At 42.8% G+C, this 14,359-nt stretch overlaps 2 protein-coding genes across 5 annotated transcripts; both read right to left on the reverse strand.

Annotated features, from left to right (window-relative positions):
* Positions 1–12,719, reverse strand: pbxip1b (pre-B-cell leukemia homeobox interacting protein 1b). Of its 4 annotated transcripts, none has more exons than XM_071205878.1 (11): positions 12,614–12,719; positions 10,525–10,601; positions 9,687–9,765; positions 9,340–9,413; positions 8,265–8,676; positions 4,219–4,455; positions 4,052–4,075; positions 3,513–3,565; positions 3,149–3,262; positions 2,757–2,985; positions 1–2,630 (listed from the first exon to the last, which is right to left on the reverse strand). In XM_071205878.1, exons 2-11 carry the CDS (start codon positions 10,573–10,575, stop codon positions 1,159–1,161), a joined length of 2,745 nt encoding a protein of 914 aa, XP_071061979.1. In that variant the 5' UTR covers positions 10,576–10,601; positions 12,614–12,719; the 3' UTR covers positions 1–1,158. The 4 variants fall into 4 exon arrangements, with proteins under 4 accessions (XP_071061979.1, XP_071061981.1, XP_033958281.1 ...); XM_071205880.1 differs by having other exon boundaries at positions 2,901–2,991; XM_034102390.1 differs by having other exon boundaries at positions 2,757–2,991.
* A 491-nt stretch (positions 12,720–13,210) lies between these two features.
* lenep (lens epithelial protein) lies at positions 13,211–14,345 on the reverse strand. Its single transcript, XM_034101643.2, has one exon. It carries the CDS (start codon positions 13,879–13,881, stop codon positions 13,657–13,659), a length of 225 nt encoding a protein of 74 aa, XP_033957534.1. The 5' UTR covers positions 13,882–14,345; the 3' UTR covers positions 13,211–13,656.
* Between the last annotated feature and the right edge of the window lie 14 nt (positions 14,346–14,359).

Consider the following 14,359-nt stretch of genomic DNA (forward strand, 5'->3'; position numbering starts at 1 on the left):
TTATTTAATCCCAGCGATGCGCCACATTTATTATTCTGCTCTTGCAACAGTAACAGGGCCAAATAGAAAACATCCTAACATACAAAGTTCTCGATGCTGCCACAAAGCCCACAGCACGTGGTTCTGCAAACACCCTCTGAAGATCTCCATGTGGCTTTAGACCTTTAATTTAGCAACATGTAATAAGTTAGCGTGTAAACAGATAGAAAGTACTAAATGCGTTTTTGGGAAACTATGCCCCACGACCTCATCAAGAAAAGCTAAATTCCCGATAAAACAATAATTAAGGAACCTTAGTGCACGACATAAGCTCAGTACCTGAAACAAAACAAGCTCAACATGTTGATATCTTATGTGCCAACCAAAGATATTTGTATCTAAATTATGCCAAACTCTATAAATAAGTTAACTATGTAATTCTGCATAGCCCTTAAAACATATTTAATGCAATATGTACAAACATTCAAAACTAAATCAATACAGACTTCTCTACTTTCACATTAAATATTCACTAAACAGTTTTCAGCAGTTCATGCCACCCTTTCTAAAAACCGATGGTTTGAATATCATCTAATATTAAGTGCAAAGCTAAAGCAATACAAACAAAGAGGGCATGTAGGTTCAGCAAACAGGACATCAGTGCAGAGGTGTGTGATAAGACTATACAGCAGCTGTCAATGAGGAGTAGTATCAACGCTAATCCAACAGGTTTGTTTTCCCCTATGCAAAGTGAAGGAGTAGAAATAACTTTCACACCAATGGATATTCAACATTAGCTGCAGCCACAAATAAAGAGATGTGAGTTTTTGAAGAAAGAGCACGCTATGTCATGTTTGCATTACACTTGTTTCTGTAGCCTCTTGTCTTCTATCCAAGTCCATCCCAAAACATTAAGTAAATGCACTCTCTTTCTGCGACTGGGACTAATGTGTGTGTGCATAGGTCAAATACAAAACGTCCCAAAACAGTGCAATTGAATAATAAGTTGAACTTCTCAGACAACAGAAGGGTAAAATAAGGTCCTGTTAAAACGCTGACAGGATGATACATGTATACTGGTAAGCGTTTGTGGTCCAATATCAAATGTTCCCTTTGAATACCCTCTCATCCGTCATGACTGCTCTTAAGCTACTTTCGACAGATCCATCCATCCCATCATCAGCCGCGTCCTCTCTCCTTCCTCCCCTCCCCTTTGGCCCTCCCCTCTTTCTCCACAGCCACCACGGGCGCTGCAAACTTCTTTAGGACTTCTTTTCCGAACTCCTCCATTTCATCCTCTAGGTCACTGTCCTCTAGGTCACTGTGCTCTTCCTCTGCGTCCTCATCTCCTTCCACCATGTCTTCCAAGATATCTTCCAAATCCTCCACGAACTCCGTGAAGCTCGTCTGCTCGTGGACGAAGTATCCCTCCTTGAAGAATTTGGCGGCTAGCTTTCTGAGCTCGTCTGTTTTGGAGGCAGCCACCCCGGCCTCCTCTGCTCTGGACAGGTAGGTTTGGAGGATGGCCTCGAACTGGAGCAGGGGGACGGGCAGCAGCCCCTCCGCCTGGGCGCAGGTCTCCACTGAGCTGCACTGCTGCGTGGCTTTGGGGTTCTGCTGGAGGCGGTCTCTCTGCTGCTCCCAGTACTCGGGCTGATCCAGGGAGGGTCTGCTGTGAGTGGGAGGGGGCTTCCTGTCCACCCACAGAGGCTCTTCCTTGTGGTTTTTGTGACCGTTAGATTTGTGTTTCTGGGAGCTTGATGCGTCCTTTTTCCGATCTCCGTTGTGTTTCCTGTCTTTCTCCCCTTCTCTCTTACACGGCTCTTCCTTCTTTTCCCACTGTTTCTTCTCATCTTTCCTCTTCCACTCCTTCTCATCCTTCCACTGTTTCCTCTCCTCCTTCCCCTTCCTCTCTGGATGTTTCCTCTCCTCCCACTCTTTATTTTCACCCTTTCCTTTGCTGTTCTTTCCTTTCCAGTCACTTTCCTTCTTCACCCACTCTTTCTTCTCTCCCTGATCTTCTTTTCCCCATTTCCCTTTGCCACTTTCCTTGAAGCCATCTTTCCCTCCCTTCTTCCATTCCTCATTGCCCTTGTTCTTCTCTTCTCTGTCTTTTCCTACCTTCCAATCCTTCTTCTCTTCATTCCCACTCCACTGTTTACCCTCCTTCACTTTCTCATGCTTTCCTTTGTTCCAGTCTTTCTCCTCAGCTTTTTCTTTCCCCTCACTCTTTCCTTTCCACTCTTTCTTCTCCGCCTTATCCTTCCATGGTTTCCCTTCATCCCCTCTGCTAGACTTTTCTTTCTTCAAGTCTTTCTCCTTCCATTGTTTTGTCTCATCACTGGCTTTCTTCAGCTTACCTTCCTTATCTTTCTCACTTTCAAACTTTCCTTGCTCATGTTTTCCCTTCTTCCCTTCTGCTTTACCCCCATCTTTGAGCTCATTCTTTCCTTCCTTCCATTCAGATTTCTCTTTCCACTCCTTCTTCTCGCCCATCTCATTTGTTTCCTTCTCCACATCTTTCTTCGTCTCCTTCTGGTCCTCCCAAGGCTTTGTGGGCTTTCTCTCTGTGGATCCAGCTGCTTCCTGTGTGCTATCCTCTGTTTGGACACTAGGCGGCGGTGTGGTGAGCGTCACAGGAGCTGGAGTTGCTGCAGAAAGGAAAACAAAAAGTCACTTGAGAAAGATGAGATATGACAATTGAATTAACAGAAAAAAAGAAGGGGAAGAACCATACTGCACTTTGCCTAGCTGTCTGATCACTATCATCCTTGTACCTGTGGGGAGTTTTAATTCAGTCACAGTGGATCTCAGAGTTTCTAGCTCTTTCTGTAGGGCAGGGCCAGACTCCAGCTCTCTCTTCATCCTCTCGTTCTCCTTCTGAAGCACAGGGAGAGATGCCATCTCTTTCTTCAACCTACTGTTTTCCTCCTCCGCCTCCTCCCTGCGCAGCCGCTCCTTTGCTCCCTCTGCTGCTTGTCCCTTGGCTACTTTTAGCTCTTCTCCCTGTGCCTGTTAGAAAGAGAGAAAAATGAACGGGAAAAGAGGGTCCTGTGAGAATATTACAAACTCAGTGGCACGTATAAGCATGACACACATTCATGTATACCGCAAACACACACACACACTCAAGAGGAAAAATGAGGTAAGAGACAGAATGGAGTCACACCTGAAGTTGGGCTTGTAGCACAGAAATCTGCTGGTTCCCTTCGTCCAATTTATTTAGAAGCTCTGTGCTGTCAGCAGCAACTGGGAGTGGAGGAACCTCTGGATTAAGCCACTCCTGTCAACAAAACACACACAGCACAACGATTTTAGACATCTCAGATTCAAGATGGCCAGACAGACTAGTGGAGCAGCGAGGGAACATGAGTGCAGAGTTGTACAGTTGGTACAAAGTAGGAGTAATGTTGCGAGTGGTCACACTAAAGATGCATGAGGGTAGTACTCATTGTACTGTAAACTAGGGACACAAATGGTATTTATAATAAAGAGAGAATACACAGACTGAATATATACGGCGTCAGACTGACCTGTTTTCCGGGTACTTCTGCATCTTTCAGCTCCATTGTGCCATAGTCACTCTCTGCAAATGAATTATGCAAAGCTTAATGTTCGTGTGAATGAACACACTGTCAAAGAAAACAAGCAAAAGCTGTGCATATGATGGAAAATGCCACCTTCCCAAACAATATTAAAATAACAACAATGTGTGCAACTTGTCTGTTTACACTTTTTCCTTATACACTATTCTCCCAAAACGTTTTACAGTGATCATGCTGAACAGCGAACAAAAACCTACAAAATGGGCATTGCACTTCAAACGATATGATGTTCATACTCGTAGTCATTGGTTTAAATGGCTGGGGATGCCGGATAAGGATTGTGTTACATATCAGCAAACAAGCCTCAAGGAAAAATCATTCTCTCTTTCGCTCACACACGTCTGCATGCAGTGCTCTTGAAAGTTGCTTTAAAAAAGGTTTTTAGATGTAAAACAAAAAACGTTCTGCATGCACATTCAGACACACAAACATGCACTGACTCACACACATGTTCACACATAACCTACCCTCATCCAGGTCCATGAAGACACCTGCAGGTACAATACACCTCAGTCTCAGAGCACACTTTGTCTACTAATGCAGTAACTTAGGAAATATTCCTCAGACTAACTTCACTTATCCAAAGTTCAACACAGATGTTCAACTTTGCAAATGTTCATTAGGGGAATCCTACCTGATAAAAAGATGGTGCCAAGGCCCAGCAGAATGAGAGCACCCAGGATGCACTTGTTCACAGAGAACCCACTGTCATCGTCCCGCCGTGGCAGCTGAAACTCTTCCTCTTCTTCCTCCGCCCGTCCAATGCGCTCCAGAGCTGCCAAGAGAGACCTCCTCCTCCTCACCTCCGGCTCTGGCTCCTCACCAGTCTTCTCAGTTCTCTCCTTACCCACCTCTGAATCCCCAGGGGAGTCTGGGAAGTGGAGAGGGAGAGAATGAGAGGCTGCTGCCTTCACAGGTCTCACTAACAAATCTATTAGGAAGCTGCAGCAGATTCAGAACGCCGCTGCTCGAGTCCTCACTAACACTAAGAAAGTGGATCACATCACTCCTGTTCTGAAGTCTTTACACTGGCTTCCTGTGTGTCAAAGAATAGATTTCAAAATACTGCTGCTGGTTTATAAAGCTTTGAATGGTTTAGGCCCAAAATACATTTCTGACCTCCTGCTAAATTATGAACCATTCAGATCTCTCAGGTCTTCAGGGACTGGTCAGCTTTCTGTCCCCAGAGTCAGAACTAAACATGGTAAAGCAGCGTTCAGTTATTATGCTCCAAATATCTGGAACAAACTCCCAGAAACCTGCAGGTCCGCTGCAACTCTTACTACTTTTAAATCCAGGCTGAAGACTTTTCTTTTTGTCGCTGCTTTTAATTGAGCTATTCATATCTTAGACTGCACTGTAACTTTTATCCATGTATTTTTTCTTTTAATGTTTATTTTATTAGCTTTTCTTTTTAATGACTGATTTTAAATGCCATTTTCTTAATGTCTTTCATTTTTTGTAAAGCACTTTGAATTGCCTTGTGTTGAAAAGTGCTATATAAATAAACTTGCCTTGCCTTGCTGTACCTTGCAGAGGTTTAATGTATTCTATGAGTACTTGAGCTGCAAAAAAAAAAAAAATAGCGATTATTTCAACTGTAATTGTAATATGATCGCGCGATTAGAGAGAATGACACTTTTTGAAACATTAACCACATTGTCTTGGATTGTAAAATGATCATGGTGAGACTTTTAAAGAAGATCACCTTTACACAATATAGCACTGACTGCAGTTTGAACATTGCACTATTGTATATTGCTATTTAGATCAATTGTGCAGCCATGGTTACCCCGAGTCCCAATTGTTTAAAACAGCTGATAATGTAATGTGAATGTGTCTATGAGACAATTAAATGTCCTGCCATGTTTGTTTTTTCTAAACTGTTGCAATTACAAAGTTGATGTTAGATAGTACAGCAGCTTTAGCGCTGTAAACAGTCTGAAGCTGCAGTTTACTCCAGCTGGGAGATAAGACCCGCTTCTTTATTGGCTCTGCTGTGCATGGAACGCTGGTTAATTCACTGCATTGCCGTCCTCATTTTCCTTTCATTTGCATAAATAAGACTTCAATGTTGAATAAATGGCCCAGAAACTAATTCAAATGGTTCATTTTGGAACTTCTGGTAGGGAAACTTTCCAAACTACTGCCATCACAATTTGTTGTAAAAAGAGCAATGGGAACATTAAAGGGCTCTGTAAATAACTCCCTGACGCTGAGCTCTAGTTGGTAAACAAAGAGAGTACAACAGAAATGCACAACAGAGCAAAAGAAGGCTCATTTTTTAATGCCGTAGCGAGAAAAATAGCTGCAGAGCAAAAACGCCACACTGCAAAAAACGTGAGAGGTCCCAGTCCCTCTGAAGCCAATTAACTTCTGCAGGGTGTCATGCAGCCTCTGTCACATCATGCTGCCTCGTACCAACCAACGCCTCTGCGACAACCTCCTGGCCCAGATACTGAACAATTCCAAAACCAGCTGGTCCACCAAGTACACTTCAAACACAAATAGTACATCCGGCTTAGTGTCCAAAAAATTAAATAAAAGGATACAGGCATACCAGGTGATCATCTTTATAGAAGAACATACATAGGATAAAGAGGCTGAGGATATATACTGAACAACAATATAAATGCAACACTTTGTTTTTGCTCCCATTTTTCATGAGATGAACTCAAAGATCTAAAACATTTTCTATATACACAAAATAACCATTTCTCTCAAATATTGTTCACAAATCTGAAAAAATCTGTGATAGTGAGCACTTCTCCTTTGCAGAGATAATCCATCCCACCTCACAGGTGTGGCATATCAAGATGCTGATTAGACAGCATGATTATTGCACAGGTGTGCCTTAGGCTGGCCACAATAAAAGGCCACTCTGAAACGTGCATTTTTTGCTTTATTGGGGGGGTCTGGGGGGGTTCGAAAACCAGTCAGTATCTGGTGTGACCACCATTTGCCTCACGCAGTGCACACATCTCCTTCGCATAGAGTTGATCAGGTTGTTGATTGTGGCCTGTGGAATGTTGGTCCACTCCTCTTCAATGGCTGTGCCAAGCTGCTGGATATTGGCAGGAACTGGAACACGCTGTCGTATACGCCGATCCAGAGCATCCCAAACATGCTCAATGGGTGACATATCCGGTGAGTATGCTGGCCATGCAAGAACTGGGATGTTTTCAGCCTCCAGGAATTGTGTACAGATCCTTGCAACATGGGGCCGTGCATTATCATGCTGCAACATGAGGTGATGGTCGTGGATGCATGGCACAACAATGGGCCTCAGGATCTCGTCACGGTATCTCTGTGCATTCACAATGCCATCAATAAAATGCACCTGTGTTCGTCGTCCATAACATACGCCTGCTCCATAACCCCACCACCACGGGCCACTCGATTCACAACATTGACATCAGAAAACCGCTCACCCACACACGCTGTCTGCCATCTGCCCTGAACAGTGAAAACCGGGATTCATCCGTGAAGAGAACACCTCTCCAACTTGCCAGACGCCATCGAATGTGAGCATTTGCCCACTCAAGTCGGTTACGACGACGAACCGGAGTCAGGTCGAGCCCCCGATGAGGACGACGAGCATGCAGATGAGCTTCCCTGAGACGGTTTCTGACAGTTTGTGCAGAAATTCTTTGGTTATGCAAACCGATTGTTGCAGCAGCTGTCCGAGTGGCTGGTCTCAGACGATCTTGCAGGTGAACATGCTGGATGTGGAGGTCCTGGGCTTGTGTGGTTACACGTGGTCTGCGGTTGTGAGGCCGGTTGGATGTACTGCCTCTGAAACGCCTTTGGAGACGGCTTATGGTAGAGAAATGAACATTCAATTCACGGGCAACAGCTCTGGTGGACATTCCTGCTGTCAACATGCCAATTGCACGCTCCCTCAAAACTTGCGACATCTGTGGCATTGTGCTGTGTGATAAAACTGAACATTTCAGAGTAGCCTTTTATTGTGGCCAGCCTAAGGCACACCTGTGCAATAATCATGCTGTCTAATCAGCATCTTGATATGCCACACCTGTGAGGTGGGATGGATTATCTCGGCAAAGGAGAAGTGCTCACCATCACAGATTTTTTCAGATTTGTGAACAATATTTGAGAGAAATGGTTATTTTGTGTATATAGAACATGTTTTAGATCTTTGAGTTCACCTCATGAAAAATGGGAGCAAAAACAAAAGTGTTGCATTTATATTTTTGTTCAGTGTAGAACAGAGAGTTAAGCCAACAATCACAAATACATGTTCCTCTAACCTGCAGTGCTATTTATCAATCTAGATTGTTTTGGTGTGAGATGCTGAGGGTTGGGGATACCAGTAAAAACCTCTGCCTTCTCTTTAATATTATGGGAATAGATGGCACTCGTAACATAACAGGGTTACTCAAGATAATCAACAGACCTTGTTGTGAGCAGTTTCACGTAGGATCTATTGTCTTTCCACCAAACTAAAAATAATCCAACCAGTTAGCACAAGCCTGTTTATGTTAAGTGTGTCAAATGTGTTTTATTTGCTGCTCTGAGCACCGCAAGCTTAGTGCCATCTAGTTCTGTTATACGACAGATATCTCCAACACTGAGTAACTCACGCCAAAACAATGTGGTGACAAGTATCACTGTCCCTTTTTTCTAATAATGACATGACTAAAGTTGTGTTGATCATACCTGCCTGTTTCCCTAAGTCAGCTGTTCTTGGGAAGAGGTCAGACTCCTCCCCTTCATATTGTAGCTCCTCCCCGTTCAGCGAGTGCAGCGTTTCTTCTTGTACGAGCCTCTCCACTTCCTCCATTAACTCCCCCCCTCCCAGAGTCTCTGTGCTGAGCAGGGAGGCTGGGGGCTCATCAGGGGAGGGCGTTATGTGGGTGTAGGAGTCAGAAAAAGAGTCTGGGTCAGGGCTGGCCCCTGCCGGGCCCTCTGGGAGGCCCTCTGATTGGCTGAGTTCATCACTGCCAGGAACAAGGCTGTCGGAGACTTCCAGAGAGCTGAGAGGGGGGGCTTCAGTGACGTTGGTGGGCACGGGGGGCTGCTGCTCTGTTCCTGTGTCTTCACTTAGCTCTGCTGCTTTGTCTTCTGATAGCTGGGACAAGAATCAGGTCATTACAACTCCTTAAGGTATAACACTGAGGTTTGAACTCAAGCTATGTGACTAATTCAATAGCACAAGGCATGTTGAGCAGTATGGTAAATAATATAAAGCACGTTGGCTCATGGACTGAAAACTGTTATTTGTTCTTTATATTTAGTTTAATACCTAGGGGAAAAAGTGTAAAATAATCAATATCGGTACAAATAACAATCTTACTGTTTTACAATGGGATATGTGCTGGACAATTTTTGGGCTAGAACCAGTTGCTAAGCAACCTTCAGGAAATTAACTGGCCAATAAATAGTCCAAAATGGTCCATATTGCTACCTTCAAACTGAGCCAACTGTTTCCAGTCTCTTTGTACTAAGCTAAGCTAGCCGGCTGTTGGCCGTAGCCATATCATCATGGACAGAAATTTAATTAGTTTGGAGTGTCTATCTAACTCTCTGACAGACAGTCCATAAGTGTAGTTTACAAAACTTTGAGATATTGCTTTGAATTAAAACATATTCAAGAAATAGGTTAAAGTGACATAGTGGTGCATTTCTGCATTTTGTGCACATGCTTTACATTTTTAAACTCAAATACTTGTACTGTTGTTTTTGAGCTGATTAACAAAAACATAATAGAAAATGACGTGTACTGCTGGCTCACCAGGTGGTGGCGCTCCTCAGGGAGCTCCTCCGCTGAACCCTCCGCAGGCCGGCTCTCCCCAGGACCTGCTTCATCTAACACAGAAACAATGCAGGAAGGAAGACCGTTGTTAAATATATTTAAAACGGGACTATTTGAAATGTTAGCATATCTTACTTGGGATAAGTGTGTGGATAACTCAAAATGATGTACTGTGGTAATGTACACCATTATTTGAAATTGTTCCGGTTTTGTTGACCCATGGGCAAAGCAAGTGATAGACTAGATATTATAACAGGTTTTTGTGTGAGATATATTTCCTGTGTCAAACACAATCTCACTATGCTGAAATGTATTGTGACAATCACCTGCTGCAGATGTGAGGCTTTCTTCATGGTGCTCCGTCCCCTCCTCCGCTAAAGGCCTCAGGGTTTCAGCTACAGTCTCCTAGGACAACCAAACAGTCAACAAACATTATTACCATATGTGTGTGTGTGTGTGTGTGTGTGTGTGTGTGTGTAGCCCTCAGGCCAGTGCCTCTAGAAAACACTCCACCCACACTTTTCTTAAAGAAAACATTTTGAGCATCCTCTTATGATAAATAAATCAGTCCCAATTAAATGAAGTAAATGGGGGGCCGCGATATAAACAGAAAATTGAACAAAATAAATTCACAAAACATGCAGTATGATCCAAGCCTCATTTATCCAGTTTTATGAAATGCTCCCTTCTTCACATGCGTTTCTGCTAATACCTAGCCATTTAAATACTATGGACTCAGAAGGACAAGTAGCCCACCTGCATAGGCGTGAGATTGTTTACCTGGATGTGTTTTAATAAGTAAGGCTAGTTGTTTTAGAGAGACTAAACTGTTAATAGTTTTCCTGGGTTTTACACTCAGCGCCATTAACTTCTATGCATACAAATATCTCCACTTTTTGATTCTTCGTTTACCATGCAAGACAAACATTTGTTTCTTTGAGAACTCAATGTAACACAAGTCATTAATAAACAAATAATTATTTAGAAGTTAAGTTTTTCTTTCAAGGCAGTTTGCACTCCTGACGTCTTCTTACAATATCTACTTAATATCAAGGTGACCCAAAAGAAAAGAAATTAGGACAAGGAGCTTTTTTCAATAAAATAATGATTTTTCAATGAGGTCATGCACAGTGACTTCCTAAGCTCTTAACAGAGTGGTGATACCTCAGGAGTGAGGATGGTCCAGCTGTTGTTAGCACTGCTGACGCCAGACATGGCCCCCTAGAGGCTGTGCCTGTCTCCTGCAACACAAGAGGAACAAACAAAAACAGATTACAGAAGTTCACTGAGAATAAGACAAATGAAACATGTACTCATTTGTGTGTTGTGTCTATACATCAAGCTGGTTGTGTGATTCTAAAACGATGCTAATCCTACTTTATTTTTTATAGCGGCAATTAAAAAATGCACTTGTTACTGTAGCGACAGCCAACAACCCCATTGAGCAGGTGCATTACTCAGAAGATTGACACTAGGCCACAATTATGCTGACAGTGTGAGTACTGCAGCTAAAAGATATTTACATATTCTGTTTACCCATGCTCTGGATTTGAATAAATGGCTTTGCTATTCAGCCCCACCCATTCTGACAATAAAGGAGCTACTGTAACATATTACCCTGTGTGTGTGTGTGTGTGTGTGAGAACATGTGTTTACGTGTGCAGGAAGTCCAGTTCCCTGAAACCATTGAGTCCTTCATTAGTAGTTTGTGTGTGTTGTGGGCCTTTTGGTCACCCTAGCTTTTGACTAGCTGGGAAATGTTTTGGCACGGGACAGGGGTAACTAAGGCTGGCACCATTCTTAAGATACAGACAGAAGAATGAGAGTTTCCATTTGAAAGTTACTGGTCTGTCTACAAACCGGTACAATTCCACTGTATAATGGATATACCTTTTCCTATGTGGAATTTGGCTTCACAATGTACTGTAAGATAAACATACAGTGCTGTTTCCCTGAATCTCTGTGAACAGTTATGTTCCTGACTAACAAAACACCTTCCAGGATCCAGATCACTCAAGCGGAAACAGACTGACATTTCAATTTCACCTCCTGTTCAGATACAAGTGTCAGGTTTTACAGCTGGATGAAGCCCTTTCCTCTCAAAACAGCAGAGGAGAACATGACAGAAATACATATTTATTATGGGTAGTCTGGCTTTTGTCACTGAAAGCTAAGTTGTGTTACATTAACACAACATTGTCTGGGTAATGATGACACACTTCACTCCCCAAATTCAATTCTCTCCCTGCTCCGCAATTTAGGTCTTCTAATCGAGTGTCTCCCAAGAGAAGTCTACTGAATCTGGCCTAGGGTCCTCGGAGCATTGTGAGGCATATAGTGGAATGGCTTAAATAGATACTGGCTAAATATAGCTAGAGTGAGTGAAGACCGAGCATGTAGAAAATGGCCATAAGGAACAACAGAGACATACATGTATTCCAAGGACAGAGTTACAATAATTATTTTAACTGCACCACAAATCTAATGCTTTTAACAGAGGAAAATGTACTTTTCTCTGTCCTGTACTCTGTTTTTACTCACAAATATAACCTGTTAAGCTTCTAAGAGGCTAGGTTACATCACATTTTCATAGCAGTCATATTTAAAGATAGGCTACTTGACAGCCTGCCTGATCTCAATTTATTAATACCATGTCAAACAGTGATCTGCTATTAGTTTAAATGTAGCCTTTTTTGTTCTTAAGCAAAACACAGCCAAATGAATGTTAACAGCTGTAGGCCAAATCTCACCATCTTGGTCTCAGCAGGGGAAATTGCCAAAAAAGGTCAAAAGAATAAGCCAGAGGACAGGCCATAATGAAAACAATGTAGGCTGTCAGTAAAAGCACCATGGCCAGCATGTTTACAGCAGTTCACACACAGCATCATAGAATAATAATAATGTATCTTTTAGTTATTGAGACAGCTTTAGAGAAGGGGTGTGATGCCTGTGACAGGAAATGTCATATGGCAGTGAGCACAAAGAAAAATACAACTTATAACCGAGATAAACTCAAAAATATTACTTCTGAAAAAAACACATTGAAGACTAGTGTGAGCAGGCTTAAGCACTTACTTAAAAAGCAAATAAATTAGATTACATTAGACAACTTTCCACTTTAAGTGTCAACCGAGCTACCAGGAAAAAGTGAGTAAAACTACGTTGTCGACGCAATAGAAGAACAAAAAACAGACGCTGTTGCTTTGGAATATAAACACTTGTAGGTAACGTCAAAATGTAGGTTTATTCTTACCGTGGTTCGTCGATTTACTTCAGTTCCCACAGTCTGTCACAGATACAGCGGCAGACACTTCTGAGTCTTCCCATCCAACCTGCGAACTTAGAAAGTGCCTCATGAACTTGCAAGATTGCCCTTCTCCTCCAATCGCAGACAGCTTTGCCTCTGGACCCGCCCCGCTTCCTCCTACTCGACCAATGGCATGCGGCGTCAATGTGCTTCACTGGGAAATGTTCCAGGTTGATTGACACACACAGGTGACGGAGGGTATGTAAAACATACATCATCTTATATGCGTGAAGTCCATCAGTCCAAGGCATTTGATGCCGGTAGTCCATAGGCTTGGGTCGATTCAGGTTATTGGTTACAATATCCTTAAAGGCAACTTGTAAAATGTCTCATGTTTTTGTTCAATACATAATTCATTAATTGGACCTCAATAAAGACACACTATTGTGCAAACTATGTCTAAGTCACATTAAAGTTGGACACCTAATGAATATTTCTATATATATATATTCTTCAGCTGTACAAGTAAACTAAAATATTAACCAAAACAAAATGAAAAAACATGCAGACATAACGGTTATCTTTTTTCTATTCATCAGTTCTTTTATTCATTGCACACCAGTTTGTGTTGTACAGTGAACACCAGGGCTGCCATTCCTCAAGTAGTCAGATCAGCAGGGTTGAACTCAGGAAACTCTGACCCAGTCTCTCAGTGAGCATTTGAAGCTTCTGAAAAAGTGCACGCGTGTTTCCTGGAACCCAAGAAGAGCATCCTACAACCACTGAAAAACAGAAATAAACATTTTTCAACACAAACTATTCCCCATAGAAATTGCTGCTTTCTAAAATTGAGATCTTCACTCTAACAGTAACATAAATAGCAATATAATCAAATTAGACTCAAGTAGTTTGTCATATGAGAAAAAACTCATACTTGCCAATGCTTTGCCAGAACTGCTGATCAAACACTCCATTCTCAATTAAATAGAAGTTGGTTGAAATAACACTCAAGGAGCCGTCGGAAAATCAATGTTCAACCACTGGATCTCTTAGTCCAGGATCTCTTTGATGCACCAGCAGCAGAGCAGGAAATAAAGGCACTCCTTAACCGACTGGATAAAACCGTAGGTGACGTTTCCTCCCAATAAGTTCTTGCCTCTTCCCAGACCCATGGCCATGTCCCGCAGATTCTGTCCCAGAGAGGAGGAGGGCATGGCCTGAGGAAGAGGACGCTGGGGATGCATGGCTCCGGAGAGAAAACGAAGCAGAGGCATCAAAGAGGCCAGCCGACGAGAAGAAATAGGAGGTGATGTCTGACAAGTTGAATCAGACTGTGCCAGTGCAACAGCCAAGGTCTGCTTCGTATTCCTGCCACAGTTAGCCCCTCTACTTATAACCTCCTATACAAGCTGCAGGCTGCCTCCATCCTGCTTTTTCGCGACTGTTCTCTGCTTTCAAACATCCGTTGATTGACTAAAGGCCTTGTTTACCTTTGCTTTGCACTATTCCCTTCTGTTGTATAGGACCCCACACACTCTCTCCCTGCACTCTAATAATCCCTGAATCAGCCCCCTACTACAGGCTCATCTGTTCACAAACAAGAGGGTTCCAGTAGCTCCAGTACAACTGCCACTGCACCCCACTCTTTGTTCAGGACAGTACTGTATGTGACAGGCGATCATACCTTCCAGCAGTGTCTGCTTTGTTGTTTATTTTCCAAGTTGTTTGGTGTACTTTTATAGATAAATGAAG

The sequence above is a fragment of the Pseudochaenichthys georgianus genome, chromosome 16, assembly GCF_902827115.2.
Source record: "Pseudochaenichthys georgianus chromosome 16, fPseGeo1.2, whole genome shotgun sequence".
NCBI classification, from domain to species: domain Eukaryota; kingdom Metazoa; phylum Chordata; class Actinopteri; order Perciformes; family Channichthyidae; genus Pseudochaenichthys; species Pseudochaenichthys georgianus.